This window comes from Lagenorhynchus albirostris, chromosome 1 (genome assembly GCF_949774975.1).
Source record: "Lagenorhynchus albirostris chromosome 1, mLagAlb1.1, whole genome shotgun sequence".
NCBI classification, from domain to species: Eukaryota; Metazoa; Chordata; class Mammalia; order Artiodactyla; family Delphinidae; genus Lagenorhynchus; species Lagenorhynchus albirostris.
The window spans coordinates 91,612,584-91,626,910 of record NC_083095.1 but is presented as its reverse complement, the minus strand read 5'-3'; the positions used below and the strand labels follow the sequence as shown (position 1 = coordinate 91,626,910).

At 43.3% G+C, this 14,327-nt stretch overlaps 1 protein-coding gene across 1 annotated transcript in view; it reads left to right on the top strand.

The window, feature by feature from the left end:
• The first annotated feature begins 11,534 nt into the window (after positions 1–11,534).
• Positions 11,535–14,327, top strand: part of FBN1 (fibrillin 1) — a 253,476-nt gene continuing 250,683 nt past the window's right edge. The window contains exon 1 of the mRNA XM_060149482.1: positions 11,535–11,764. Within this exon, the coding sequence (XP_060005465.1) occupies positions 11,601–11,764 (164 nt within the window). The 5' untranslated portion in view covers positions 11,535–11,600. The remainder of the gene's footprint in view (positions 11,765–14,327) is intronic.

Here is a 14,327-nt window from a genome sequence, read left to right as displayed (position 1 = left end):
CTGGGAGGTGGGTCAAAAAGAACCTTGCTGTGATTTATGTCATAGAGTGTCCTGCCTATGTTTTCCTCTAAGAGTTTTATAGTGTCTGGCTTTACATTTAGGTCTTTAATCCATTTTGAGTTTATTTTTGCGTACGGTGTTAGGGAGTGTTCTAATTTCATTCTTTTACATGTAGCTGTCCAATTTTCCCAGCATCACTTATTGAAGACACTGTCTTTTCTCCACTGTATATTCTTGCCTCTTTTATCAGAAATAAGATGACCATATGTGTGTGGATTTATCTCTGGGCTTTCTATCCTGTTCCATTGATCTATATTTCTGTTTTTGTGACAGTACCATACTGTCTTGATTACTGTAGCTTTGTAGTATAGTCTGAAGTCAGGGAGCCTGATTCCTCCAGCTCTGCTTTTCATTCTCAAGATTGCTTTGGCTATTTGGGGTCTTTTGTGTTTCCATACAAATTGTGCAATTTTTTGTTCTAGTTCTGTGAAAAATGCCATTGGTGGTTTGATAGAGATTGCACTGAATCTGTAGATTGCTTTGGGTAGTATAGTCATTTTCACAATTTTGATTCTTCCAATCCCAGAACATGGTATATCTCTCCATCTGTTTGTATCATCTTTAATTTCTTTCATCCGTGTCTTATAGTTTTCTGCATACAGGTGTTTTGTCTCCTTAAGTATGTTTATTCCTAGGTATTTTATTCTTTCTGCTGCAGTGGTAAATGGGAGCGTTTCCTTAATTTCTCTTTCCGATTTTCATCATTAGTCTATAGGAATGCAAGAGATTTCTGTGCATTAATTTTGTATCCTGCTACTTTACCAAATTCATGGATTAGCTCTAGTAGTTTTCTGGTAGCATCATTAGGATTCTCTATGTGTAGTATCACATCATCTGCCAACAGTGACAGCTTTACTTCTTCTTTTCCAATTTGGATTCCTTTTATTTCTTTTTCTTCTCTGATTGCTGTGGCTAAAACTTCCAAAACTATGTTGAATAATAGTGGTGAGAGTGGACAACCCTGTCTTTTTCCTGATCTTAGTGGAAATGATTTCAGTTTTTCACCATTGAGAATGATGCTGGCTGTGGGATCGTCATATATGGCCTTCATTATGTTGAGGTTAGTTCCCTCTATGCCTACTTTCTGGAGGGTTTTTATCATAAATGGGTGTTGAATTTTGTCAAAAGCTTTTTCTGCATCTATTGAGATAATCATATAGTTTTTCGCCTTCAGTTTGTTAATATGGTTTATCACATTGATTGCTTTCAGTATGTTGAAGAATCCTTGCATTCCTGGAATAAACCCCACTTGATCATAGTGTATGATCCTTTTAATGTGCTGTTGGATTCTGTTTGCTAGTATTTTGTTGAGGAATTTTGCATCTATGTTCATCAGTGATATTGGCCTGTGGTTTTCTCTCTTTGTGACATCTTTGTCTGTTTTTAGTATCAGGGTGATGGTGGCCTCGTAGAATGAGTTTGGGAGTGCTCCTCCCTCTGCTATATTTTGGAAGAATTTGAGAAGGATAGGTGTTAGCTCTTCTCTAAATGTTTGATAGAATTCGCCTGTGAAGCCATCTGGCCTTTGGCTTTTGTTTGTTGGAAGATTTTTAATTACAGTCTCAATTTCAATGCTTGTGATTGGTCTGTTTATATTTTCTGTTTCTTCCTGGTTTAGTCTCGGAAGGTTGTGCTCTTCTAAGAATTTGTCCATTTCTTCCAGGTTGTTCATTTTATTGGCATATAGTTGCTTGTAGTAATCTCTAATCGTCCGTTGTATTTCTGCAGTGTCAGTTGTAACTTCTACTTCTTCATTTCTAATTCTATTGCTTTGAGTCTCCTCCCTTTTTTTTCTTGATGAGTCTGGCTAATGGTTTATCAATTTTGTTATCTTCTCAAAGAACCAGCTTTTAGTTTTATTGATCCTTGCAATTGTTTCCCGCTTTTCTTTTTCATTTATTTCTGATCTGATCTTTCTGATTTCTTTCCTTCTACTAACTTTGAGGTTTTTTTGTTTTTGTTTCTCTAACTGCTTTCGGTGTGATCCTTTGCTGTTTATTTGAGATGTTTCTTGTTTCTTGAGGTAGGATTGTATTGCTATAAACTTCCCTCTTAGAACTGCTTTTGCTGCATCACATCGGTTTTGGGTTGTTGTGTTTTCATTGTTATTTGTTTCTAGCTATTTTTTTCCTTTTTGATTCCTTAAGTGATCTCTTGGTTATTTAGTAGTGTATTGTTTAACCTCTACGTGTCTGTAGGTTTTATGGATTTTTTCCTGTAATTGATGCCTAGTCTCATAGCTTTGTGGTCGGAAAAGATACTTGATGCAATTTCAATTTTCTTAAATTTACCAAGCCTTGATTTATGACCCAAGATATGATCTACACTGAAGAATGTTCCATAAGTACTTGAGAAGAAAGTGTATTCTGTTGTTTTGGGATGGAATGTCCTATAAATATCAATTAAGTCCATCTTGTTTAATGTATCATTTAAAGCTTGTGTTTTCTTATTTATTTTCATTTTGGATGATCTGTCCATTGGTGAAAGTAGGCTGTTAAAGTCCCCTAGTATGACTGGGTTACTGTCGATTTCCCGTTTTATGGCTGTTAGCATTTGCCTTATGTATTGAGGTGCTCCTATGTTGGGTGCATAAATGTTTACAATTTATATGCCTTCTTCTTGGATTGATCCCTTGATCATTATGCAGTGTCCTTCTTTGTCTCTTGTAATGGTCTTTATTTTAAAGGCTATTTTGTCTGATATGAGAATTGCTACTCCAGCTTTCTTTTCATTTCCATTTCCATGGAATATCTTTTCCATCCCCTCACTTTCAGTCTGTATGTGTCCCTAGGTCTGAAGTGGGTCTGTTGTAGACAGCATATATATGGGTCTTGTTTTTGTATCCATTCAGCCAGCCTAAGTCTTGGTTGGAACATTTAATCCATTTACATTTAAGGTAGTTATTGATATGTATGTTCCTATTACCATTTTCTTAATTGTTTTGGGTTTGTTATTATAGATCTTTTCCTTCTCTTGTGTCTGCTGCCTAGAGAAGTTCCTTTAGCATTTGTTGTAAAGCTGGTTTGGTGGTGCTGAATTCTCTTAGCTTTTGCTTGTCTGTAATGGTTTTAATTTCTCTGTCGAATGTGAATGAGATCCTTGCTGGGTAGAGTAATCTTGGTTGTAGGTTTTTCCCTTTCATCACTTTAAATATGTCCTGCCACTCCCTTCTGGCTTGCAGAGTTTCTGCTGAAAGATCTGTTGTTAAATTTATGGGAGTTCCCTTGTATGTTATTTGTTGTTTTTCCCTTTCTGCTCTTAATATTTTTTTCTCTGTATTTAATTTTTGATAGTTTGATTAACATGTGTCTTGGTGTGTTTCTCCTTGGTTTTATCCTGTATGGGACTCTCTCCACTTCCTGGACTTGATTGACTATTTCCTTTCCCATATTAGGGAAGTTTTCAACTATAATCTCTTCAAATATTTTCTCAGTCCCTTTCTTTTTCTCTTATTCTTCTGGGAGCCCTATAATTCGAATATTGGTGCGCTTAATGTTGTCCCCGAGGTCTCTGAGACTGTCCTCAATTCTTTTCATTCTTTTTTATTTATTCTGCTCTGTGGTAGTTATTTCCACTATTTTATCTTCCAGTTCACTTCTCCGTTCTTTTGCCTCAGTTATTCTGCTATTGATTCCTTCTAGAGAATTTTTAATTTCATTTATTGTGTTGTTCATCATTGTTTTTTTGCTCTTCAGTTCTTCTAGGTCCTTGTTAAATGTTTCTTGTGTTTTCTCCATTCTATTGCCAAGATTTTGGATGATCTTTACTATCATTACTCTGAATTGTTTTTCAGGTAGACCGCCTATTTCCTCCTCATTTGTTTGGTCTGGTGGGTTTTTACCTTGCTCTTTTATCTGCTGTGTGTTTCTCTGTCTTCTCCATTTCCTTCACTTACCGTGCTTAGGGTCTTCTTTTTGCAGGTTGCAGGTTCGTAGTTCCCATTGTTTTTTGAAGTCTGCCCCCAGTGGCTAAGGTTGGTTCACTGCGTTGTGTAAACTTCCTCGTGGAGGGGACTGGTGCCTGTCTTCTGGTGGATGAGGCTGGATCTTGTCTTTCTCGTGGGCCAGACCGTGTCTGGTGGTGTGTTTTTTGGGTGTCTATGACCTTACTATGATTTTAGGCAGCCTCTCTGCTAGTGGGTGGGGTTTTGCTTCTGTCTTGCTACTTTTTTGGCATAGGGTGTCCAGAACTGTAGCTTGCTGCTCATTGAGTGGAGCTGGGTCTTAGCGTTGAGATGGAGATCTCTGGGAGCGCTTTCACTGTGTGATATTACATGGAGCCGCTAGGTCTCTGGTGGACCAATGTCCTGAACTCAGCTCTCCCACCTCAGAGGCACAGGCCTGACACTGGCCGGATCATGAAAACCCTGTCAGCCACGCAGCTTAGAAGAAAAGGGAGAAAAAAAAGAAAAATAATAAAAATTAAATATTGTTATTAAAATAAAAAAAATTAAAAATAAAAAAATCAAATAGTAATTTGAAGAAAGAAAGTAGAGAGCAACCAAACCAACAAACAAACCCACCAATGATAAGAAGTGCTAAAATATATACTAAAAAACCAAAAAAACAAAACAAAACAAAACGGACAGGCAGAACCCTAGGAGAAATGGTAAAAGCAAAGCTATACAGACAAAATCATGCAAAGACACATACAGATACACACTCACAAGAAGAGAAAAAGGAAAAAATATATATATATTAAAAAAAGAAAAGGAACAGAGCAACGAAGTCAATAAACAAATCTACCAATGATAATAACCTCTAAATACTAAACTAAGATAAACAAAAAACAGAAACAAATTAGATGCAGAAAAAGCTAACCCCAAGTCTACAGTTGCTCCCAAAGTCCACCGCCTCAATTTTGGGATGATTCATTGTCTATCCAGGTATTCCAGAGATGCAGGGTACGTCAAGTTGGTTGTGGAGATTTAATCCACTGTTCCTGAGGCTGCATGGAGAGATTTCCCTCTCTTCTTTGTTCACACAGCTCCTGGGGTTCAGCTTTGGATTTGGCCCTGCCTCTTCATGTACGTCTCCTGAGGGCGTCTGTTCCCTTTTGGAAAGTCTGAGGTCTTCTGCCAGTGTTCAGTAGGTGTTCTGTAGGAGTTGTTCCACATGTAGATGTATTTCTGATGTATTTGTGGGGAGAAAGATGATCTTCATGTCTTACACCTCTGCCATCTTGCAGGTCTCACCATATTCTTTTCCTTTATGGTTTCACAGGATATTGAATATAGTTCCCTGTGTTATACAGTGGGACCTTGTTTATCCATTCTATATATGCCAGTTTGCATCTGCTAATCCCAAACTCCCAATCCATCCCTCTCCCACCCCCCTTCCCCTTGGCAACCGCCAGTCTATTCTCTATGTCCGTGATTATAGTTTTTGTTTCATAGATAGGAGAAGGCAACTTAATTCTACCTTTAGTTCTTTTTCAAAGCCAAGTCGCTTTCATTCATATCACATCCCAAGAGGGAGTGATGAACACAGAAGCACAACCAGGCAATGTAACACACTAGGGCTCTGTCTATGGCTGGAGAGGTTTAGGTCTTTCCTTAACACACAGAGTGATAAGAAAGACTGGGGTGAGGTTTTAAAGTTGCCGTCATATCACCATCTTGAAAGGAAGTTAATGCATTTATCTGTTCATTCAACAAATATTCTTTGAGCTTCTGTTATTCACAAGGAATTCTTCTATGTGTTGGGGATGTGAGAGGGGCTAGAAACTGAAGCAGAGAGGCAGAGAAGTTGACTACAGCAGCTTTTATGATCCCTTTGTTTCCTGGGAGATCTTAGTGACTGCAGCATAGAATAAATGGAGCTCTCAAATAGGATGCAATGTAGGTTCGGATTGCAATGAAGCTCCAGGGGTGAAACCTTAGCTTCCCAGAAGACACCAGGGAAGTGTTATGGATACAGGGAATGGCTCCAGTGTACTGCAAACCAAGATCTTGAGTGAGATTTTATGGCAGATGGATGAGGTGATGAAATGAAAAGTACTTTTAACTTGTTGTCAAAAGCATGGTTTTGAATCCAGCCCTGACTCCAGTTCTAGTCCTATGAATTTAAACAAGTTTCTCAGTGTTTCCGAATGTGAGTTTATAAATCTATAAAACGGAGACAGAAATATTTTCCCTTAGAAGTTTGTATTAGTTATCTATTCCTGTGTAACAGACTATCCTAATAATTAAGTGGCTTAAAAGTATAGTGATACTGTATATTTATTCTGTGAATTCGCTGGGCAGTTTTTCTGCTGATATGCTAGGATCACACATGTGGCTGCATTTAGTTGGTGGCTTGGTGAGGGTCTCAGAGTAGCTGGGACATACTTTTTCATCCTGAACTTCTGCAAGCCATGGCCATTTCAGGGCAGCATCTAAGAAGGTGAAGGAGGAAGCTGCAAGGTCTCTTAAGGCCTAGCCTTGGAAGTCACACAATGTCACTTCTATCATATTTCTATTGGTCACAGGAAGCCACAAGCTCAGATTCAAAAGGTTGGGAAGTAGACTCCAGTTCTTGATGAAAGATGATAAATACTTTGGCCTTATTTTTCAACCTCCTATAAAGTGCTGGTGAGGATTAAATGAGATTATCTATGTGAGGGTATTGTTTTTCTGCTATACGTATATATGGTTTTTGGTAGTGTCATATATGCATTATACTTTTGTAACTGCAAAATTCTACAACACTCAGTCAAAAGCTAGTTTTTGATGATATAGCTGGTTGTATTATAAATGATCTATTTACCACCATCAATGGATCAATGGAGGGAATTAGGACTACATGAGGGTCAAGTTAACTCATTTCATAAAGAAATGTTTTAGTTTGTGGTGAATGGCTTAGTATCTGATTTTAGAGTATGCTTCTTATGCTCTTGGAAATGGTTTATCTCAATAAATTATAAATATCTTCAAAAGTTCTTGAGATGGTATAGGGAACACACGGACATTTGTGTGTGTGTGTGTGTATCTGACAAACATATATGCTCCCGGTTTTTGGTAACAGTATTTCAGTCATTCTTTATAGAGTAACCCCTTTCCCATGACATGCATTCTTATTGGGACCATCCATCAGGATGCTCCATCATTCTCTGGCCAGGACTGGGGGCAGCTTCCTTATGCTAGCTAGGCCAGTTGGAGCCTAGCCTTTGAATCTGAACCCTGAGTGGGGTGGCAGAAGGACGAATGATTGGAATCAATTCACCCCAATAGTATCACCCTGAAGAAGGTCTCCATGTGTTTCTGCTGCCTCTACCCAGACCTGCCTGCACTAGTCCCCATATAATTCCAACGTCAGGGTCAATGAGCCCTCTTCTAACCTGATAATACTTGAAGCAGTTTTTTTGCTTAAATTGTCTAGAGTTAGTTTTCTTGCTTGTAGATAGAGAACCCTGCTGACACATGTATTTATTCAGGGGATATAAAGTGATGAGAAGCTTGAAGCTAAAATATCAGAAGATTCCAACTGATAAAACAAGAGCCAACAAACGAGTTATGTTTTGTAACAGTTTTTAGGACACTGTACACATTTCCTTGAATAAGGAATGTGACCTTGGCCTTAAGGATCCATAGTCCATCTAGGAAGAATAAGTACAGTGATTAAAAAAAGAGTTTAGCACAACAATATAATACATATGCCAATTATCAGTGCCCAGAATAATGCTTGGCACAGAGTAAGCATACTACAATTGTGTATTACAATTAATAAATGATTAAATCAATGATTCAGGTAATAAGTACAATGAAGTCTGAACAAGAGAGAGATATCATGAGCAAAAAGTCCTCAGGAACAAGGAGGGATTTGAGCAGATTCTCTTAGGATGGGTGGAGTTTTTTGAAATGAAGAGGAGAAATAAGGGAATTCTAGCCCCATGGACTTATTTTGCAAGGAGTATGATAAGTTTAAAGAGAGGTGGCTCCTGAATCATCTGACATCAAGAAAATCTTATTGCAAATACATAATTTTCTTTATTTGCTACTGAATTTTGGTACTGGTAGCACACTGCTCTAATGTATGTCGATTGCCTAGACAATGGGTGTATTTCTTACATATTTGAAAGAAATCTCTTTCAGTAGTTATGTTTTCAACCCCTTCTCGCTCCAACACTATAGTTAAACCATGAGACTTATTGCCTAAAGAGGGGAATATATGGCCTAGGACTCCCACCCAATATGAAGAGGAACTAGAAAGTCTCTCCTCTACTTGAGAAAGGGGTCAAGGAGAAAAAAAAGGGCCAAGGCCTGAAGCAAGCATTTAATCTAAATCTCCTTTAGAGGTGAAACCCTGGAAGGCAGTTTAGGGTAAGGTTAGGAGGTAACAGAGATGTTCAGAAATGTTGGAAGGGGGGACTTGCAGGGCACCAGTGTTCACTCTTTGCTTCGTGGGCAAAAGCCTTAGAAAAGCCCTATGTTCAGCTGCTGCTGTCCAACACGTCACTGAGGGAGGACTCTAAGAGAGAGTACAGAGTGTCTCACATGCTGCTGGAGTGTAGAGAAAGCAGGCAGTTTCCAGATTCCCCAGAGGGTGCAGAACTTTCCAGAAAACTGGTGGGCAGGGCAAGGCCTTTGTGGATCTCCAACAAAGCCCTGCTTCTCCTGAGCCATGGTCCCTCTGCCCAGATTCTTTTCCCAGTCTGAACACCACCCTTACCTCTCCCTACCTGGGGAGATTTTAAAAATGCCTGTGTCAAGGCTCCACTCGAGACTATTTAAATCAGAACCTCCAGGGATTGAGTCCTGGTGTCAGATTTTTTTTTCGAGTTCCCAGGTCATTCTACTGTATAGCCTGGGTTGAGAACCACTGCCCTAAGTAAAGTCTAGTCATGTGTTTGGATTTAAGTTAAACAACACTTCCTCAGGAAAGCCTTCTCTGGTCAGCCACAACCTAGGTCAAGTACTCCATTATATATCCTCCAAGCAAACAACCAGGACTTCTCCTTCTTGGCTTTTAAAATTTGAGTCATCATTTGTCTCAAGTCTGCCTTTCCCTGTAGACTCTTATGTGAGGGGAGAAACATTTCTGCCTTGCTCACCCAGTAACTTGGTTCAACCACACACCAACTGGTACACAGTTTGTGTTCAGTAAATGCCTCTTGAACAGAGGCTTGCCTTTACTCAACCATGGGTGTGTGATCAAGGCTCCAATTCATGAATCTGGTAAGAGAATTTTTGCAGGTGAGGACTCAAACTAGACCACATACTTATAGGGCTGTGACTTTACGTGGGCTCATATTTTTGAGAGTTTCACTGTTTTTATCTTCGAGATCATGGTGTCATAACAGTTCAGCAGGCTCATCATCACCATTGCAACCCTGTGTGGTCATTACTATTCCTGTCTTGCAACTGGAAAGAAGTTAAATAACTTGCCCAGGTCCCTATACACTATTGTCTGGGCACAAATAATCACAAATAAGGAAAACCCCTTTCAACAGGATTCCTGTTTGTGCTGCGCTCTTATTTCTGGCTTGACAGCTGGTGGCTACTACAGGGGGATTTTCTGGGGGGTCTCCAGTACCAGTGCCTAGGGCCCAGAGTGTGGTTTCCTGCCCTCCAACACCATTATAGGGTGCAGGCAACACGGGGCCTTATCTATATAAGGATACCATAAATACTATATTCTTCCAAGTCACTGTGCCCTGCTTGTCCTGGAGAGGCAGCCGCGTGTGTGTGTGTGTGTGTGTGTGTGTGTGTGTGTGTGTGTGTGTGTCTGTGTGTGAGGGAGAGGGAGAAGGAGACAGAGAATATGAATGTTTGGGGAGGTGAAATAGGGTCTAGGGTCTAGGGTCGTCCAGGAGAAGCCCAATCTTAGCTGTGGGCTGGGGAAAAGGACCGCCCCTTCGCTGCCTCCATCCCAAACGCCAGGTTCCAATATTCACAGGCCTCTGGGTCGGAATCCCACTCAGACTCTTGGAGCATCTTGGGTTCAGCCTGGGTGACTTGAACCAAGGCTCAGAACCGCGCCTCGAGCGGGCTCTCGACGCCGGTGGCAGCGGCGGAGCCCCCTCCCCCGTTCGCACAGCAGCCCCCGCCGCCGCTGCGCCCCCGCCGCGCCCTGCCCCGGCCTCCGGGCCTCCGGCCTCCGCTCTGTGCCCAACCCGAGAGACGCAGTGAGGCGGCGCCGGGGAGACGCGGGCAACCGGGACGCGTCTCCTCTCTCGCCGGGGCCGCCGTCTCCAGCGCGCGTTCTAGGTACAGGTGGCACAGCCTTCCGCGCCCGCAGGGCTTCCCAGATCGCGGGGGAGGCTAATCTCGGGTCTAGACCTCCCAGCCGCACTGCGGGTGAAACCGCTACTCGACTTCTTCCCTCAACTCCTCACCCCAAAACGCGAAATCCCAGGCCGGGCAGGACCCGATCACCTCCGCCTCCTCCCACTGCGCTAATCCTGCGAGCGAGGGAGGCCCCAGAGCCGAGGCGGTGGCTGGCAAAGGGGAGTGGAAAGGAAGGATGGATGGGGCCGAGGGGTGGGGTGGTGATGAGGGGGATGTAGGAGGGGGTGTCATTTTCTTTTTCCTTTCTTTTTTTAAAAAAAGTATTTCTCTCGCGAGAAACCGCTGCGCAGACGATACTTGAAGAGGTGGGGAAAGGAGGGGGCCGCGGCAGAGACTGTGGGTGCCGCAGGCGGACAGGCGGCCACAGCTGGGACAGCTGCGGACAGAGCGGGGCAAGGGCTGCCGCGGCCAGGACCGAGGAACAGCTGCCGCCGCCTCGGGAACCGGAGCCGCCACTTCTCCAGTGGGTGCAGCTGGGGTCCCGACTGGGGTCGGGCGGCCACCGGGGCTGGAGCTTCAGCCACGGAGGCTTTTGCGTTTGCGCCGCGCTGAGGGCAGGGACAGGGACTGGGGTGAGGGGCTGTCCCGGAACGTCCTGAGCTGGCGCTGGCCCTCCCCTGCCTGACAGCTTCCTGGCCCGGGGCTCCCGGTGCCGGGCTCGGCGTCAGATGCTCGGGGGGCGGTGGCAGTGCCCGGAGCCGGCCGGGGACGGCGCGGCGGGCTTCCAGCCCCGCGGCTTGGCGGAGAGGACAGGCTGGGGAGCTGGGGTGTCAGAGCGCGCATCGCGCGCAATTCGTGCTAGTAAAAAATAAACCCAGCGAGCTTGCCCCAGGGTTTAGAACTGCTCGGGACATGGGTACTTTGCGGCGCTTTTTTCAGGCGGCGCCCGGGAGGCCGAGGGGCTGGCTGGAGCCGCTGCCGCCGGGGGCCTGGGCTTTTCAGCCAGCTGTGGACCAAACGGTCTTCACGTACCCAAAGTAACTGCGCCACGCGCAGGCGGCGCGCGGGTTGGGCTCGGGAATGGGGACCCCGAGGCTTAAGCATCCCGAAGCCCTGAATGTCTCCCCCGCTTCGGCGATTTGTCTGTTGCAGCTGGCAGGGGCCGCCTGAAGTGGGAGCAGCGCCTGGAGAAGGCGGGAGGAGCCCGGCCCAGGGGACGGGCGGCGGGAGAGCGGGACCCCGGCGGCGCGGCGCGCTCCAGGGCGCAGCGGCGGCCCCGGACCGAGCCCGGGGCGCGGCGAGAGGCGGCGGGAGCCGGCGGCCGCTCGACATCATGCGGCGAGGGGGGCTGCTGGAGGTCGCCCTGGGATTTACCGTGCTCTTAGCTTCCTACACGAGCCATGGGGCGGACGCCAATTTGGAGGCTGGGAACGTGAAGGAAACCAGAGCCAGCCGGGCCAAGAGAAGAGGCGGTGGAGGACACGACGCGCTTAAAGGGTAATGGAACGGGCCAGCTCCTTTGGTGTGGGTGTCCCCTCCCTCTTCTCCCGAGTATCAAGATCCAGAGGAACTGACAGGGTCGATTCTCGACAGTAGAAGGATCCTTGACAAGACCTCCTGGGGGCACCTTAGAGATGCAAGGGTTATCCAGTTCTCGCCGCGTTTGTGGCTAAACCACCTTGCCTCTACGCTTTAAGGATTTCTGCCCCAGAGGAGAGGTCATGGCTAAAAGGAATCTTGGGCCATTGTCGAGGCTGATTTTGGGAGGCGAGAAGGGTTCTTTGAGGAAGAAGGGGAGGAGCTGCGACTGAGAAGAGGAGCAGCCCATCCTTTCTCTTCATACCAATTCCGGTTGTGTTCAGGGAAAGTACTTGCCTTGTGGGCATCTTTGTAGATGCTCTGTTTGTAAGGGAGCAAGGAAAGAAAGGGATTTCAGGGACAGACAGTCAGAGAAGACAAATAGTTAATGGTTGGTTCTCCTCTAAGTTATGCTTATTAAAATTAGGGACTGAATTTTCCTTTCAGATGTCTACACTGGAAGCAGAGCAGGGCAAGTGTTTCTGAGAAGTTGTTTTGCGGTTGTTAGAAGCTCTTTATTTCATCCGGGCAGTAATGCTGCTGTGGCTGGCCTTGAAGGAGTGTTTTTAACCTGTCGTGTGTGTTACTCAGATGCAACTGAGCATTTCACCACCTTCTTATGCCCCTATTACAGAAAATGTTTTAGCAGAAAATATTTAAATCAGGCAGGTTGACTCTATAAGGATTGCCAGTTCCCTGAATTGAAGAAGGGTGGGAGTACACTTCCCTTAAAATTGTTCAAATTGAAAATGAAGTATCTCTTTCTGAGAGTGTTTAAGTTCAAGCCTCCGGAGAAGCAGCAGGATGGATTATATATGATCCATTTTGTCTCCTTGGAGGATCCTGTAATGAGCCTAGACAGTAAATACACAGAGGTTTCTATCAAGTTCTTATGATTCTCATTGCTGCTCTTTTTTGAGTAGTGGTGTAGTTTGATTATATGACCCTGAGTGACCAAGTGATGGTGTCCACTTGGATATGTGGCTGGACATTTCACGTATTCTTTTTTGTTATGGGCTGTTTTTATTATATATATGTAGTGAAATTTGTGTTTGTATGGCCCAGGTATGGGAAGGAAAAAGTACAGTAAACTGAACGGACCAGTGTTTGAGCCCTGCTCTAGATCTGGGACGACATGGTTTTCAGAGCCAAGCACTTAGGCCGTGGTGGAATATGCATGGTTTTCTGACCCTAGGAAATAGTTATGATTAACTTAGTTCCATCTTGGCCTTTGTGGAAAATAAATCACGGATTCCAACAGTGCTGGAAAGGAAATTTGCTTATCATGTTAAGCCTGATACCGATCAGGCAGCAGACATGCCTTGCCCTGTGTGCATGGCCCATGGCCAGTTCAGTAGATGGACTGAAACTGATTTTCACCCTTTCTCAAAAGGACCTGATTTAGCCTAGCATTTTAACTTCAAAAAATATATTTCTGCCATATATATTAGCTTCATAGCTAAGCCTGATGGCATTGCTCCCACAGAGAGAGAGGAAGTAGGGGTTTAATTCTGTGGATGAAGGTCTGCAGGGAGACATTAGGCCTAGCCAGACATTTGTCTCGTCTCTATGTGCTATCACCAACCAGCGTGTTTCCTCGGGAGGCCCTAACTCAATGTGAAAACAGAAACTAAGCCTTACTTTGTTGCTTAACAGGCTGTCCCATGCTTTTACTCACACCAGCACTTAGTTCTTCTGGGTTTTACATTTTTTTAAGATTATAAAGAAACACTTCTCTGTGTTACAGTATTTGGTCACTAACGTGGACGTTACCTTATTGCAAACTCTTCATAAAGCCTTCCCCCAAACATGGTATTAATAGATCAGTAATTATGCGTGTTCCTAATTCTCATGTTATCTATGAGATTTTGCATACATATGAAAAGTTTAACAAATATAATTAACCTTTATAGCATAACAATGTATATTAATATGCTGTAATAATGAACCTTTATAATATAAAGGTCTTTATTTTTATAGTTCTTATGTTATCTAAAATGTTATATGTATATAATATATGTATTATATACATATACTTGGGGTAAAAAATAAAAATTTAAAAGGATATACAATCAAAAATATTTAATTGTACATACCTCTCAGATACCATTGTCTTATGTATTTTTCTAGAAATAGTATAATACATATCCAAATATATATATAATATATATGTATATATACACACACAGATAGATATGTGTGTGTATCCTTTTTAATGCATAGAATATACCATACATACTGTTCGAACCTTGCTTACTTTTATATATCTTCAGTGCATCCATCTATCAACTCATAGGGATCTATTTCGTGCATTCTCTTGGCGTATAGAATCCCATAATGTGGCTGGAACATTTCCCTAATGATGGCTCTTTAGATTATATGAAATTTTTTGCTGTTACCAACATTCTTCTACTTGCATGTTTGTGTACATGTGAATATTTATATGTAATATAAATTAATAAAGGAAAATAGAATTGCTGGA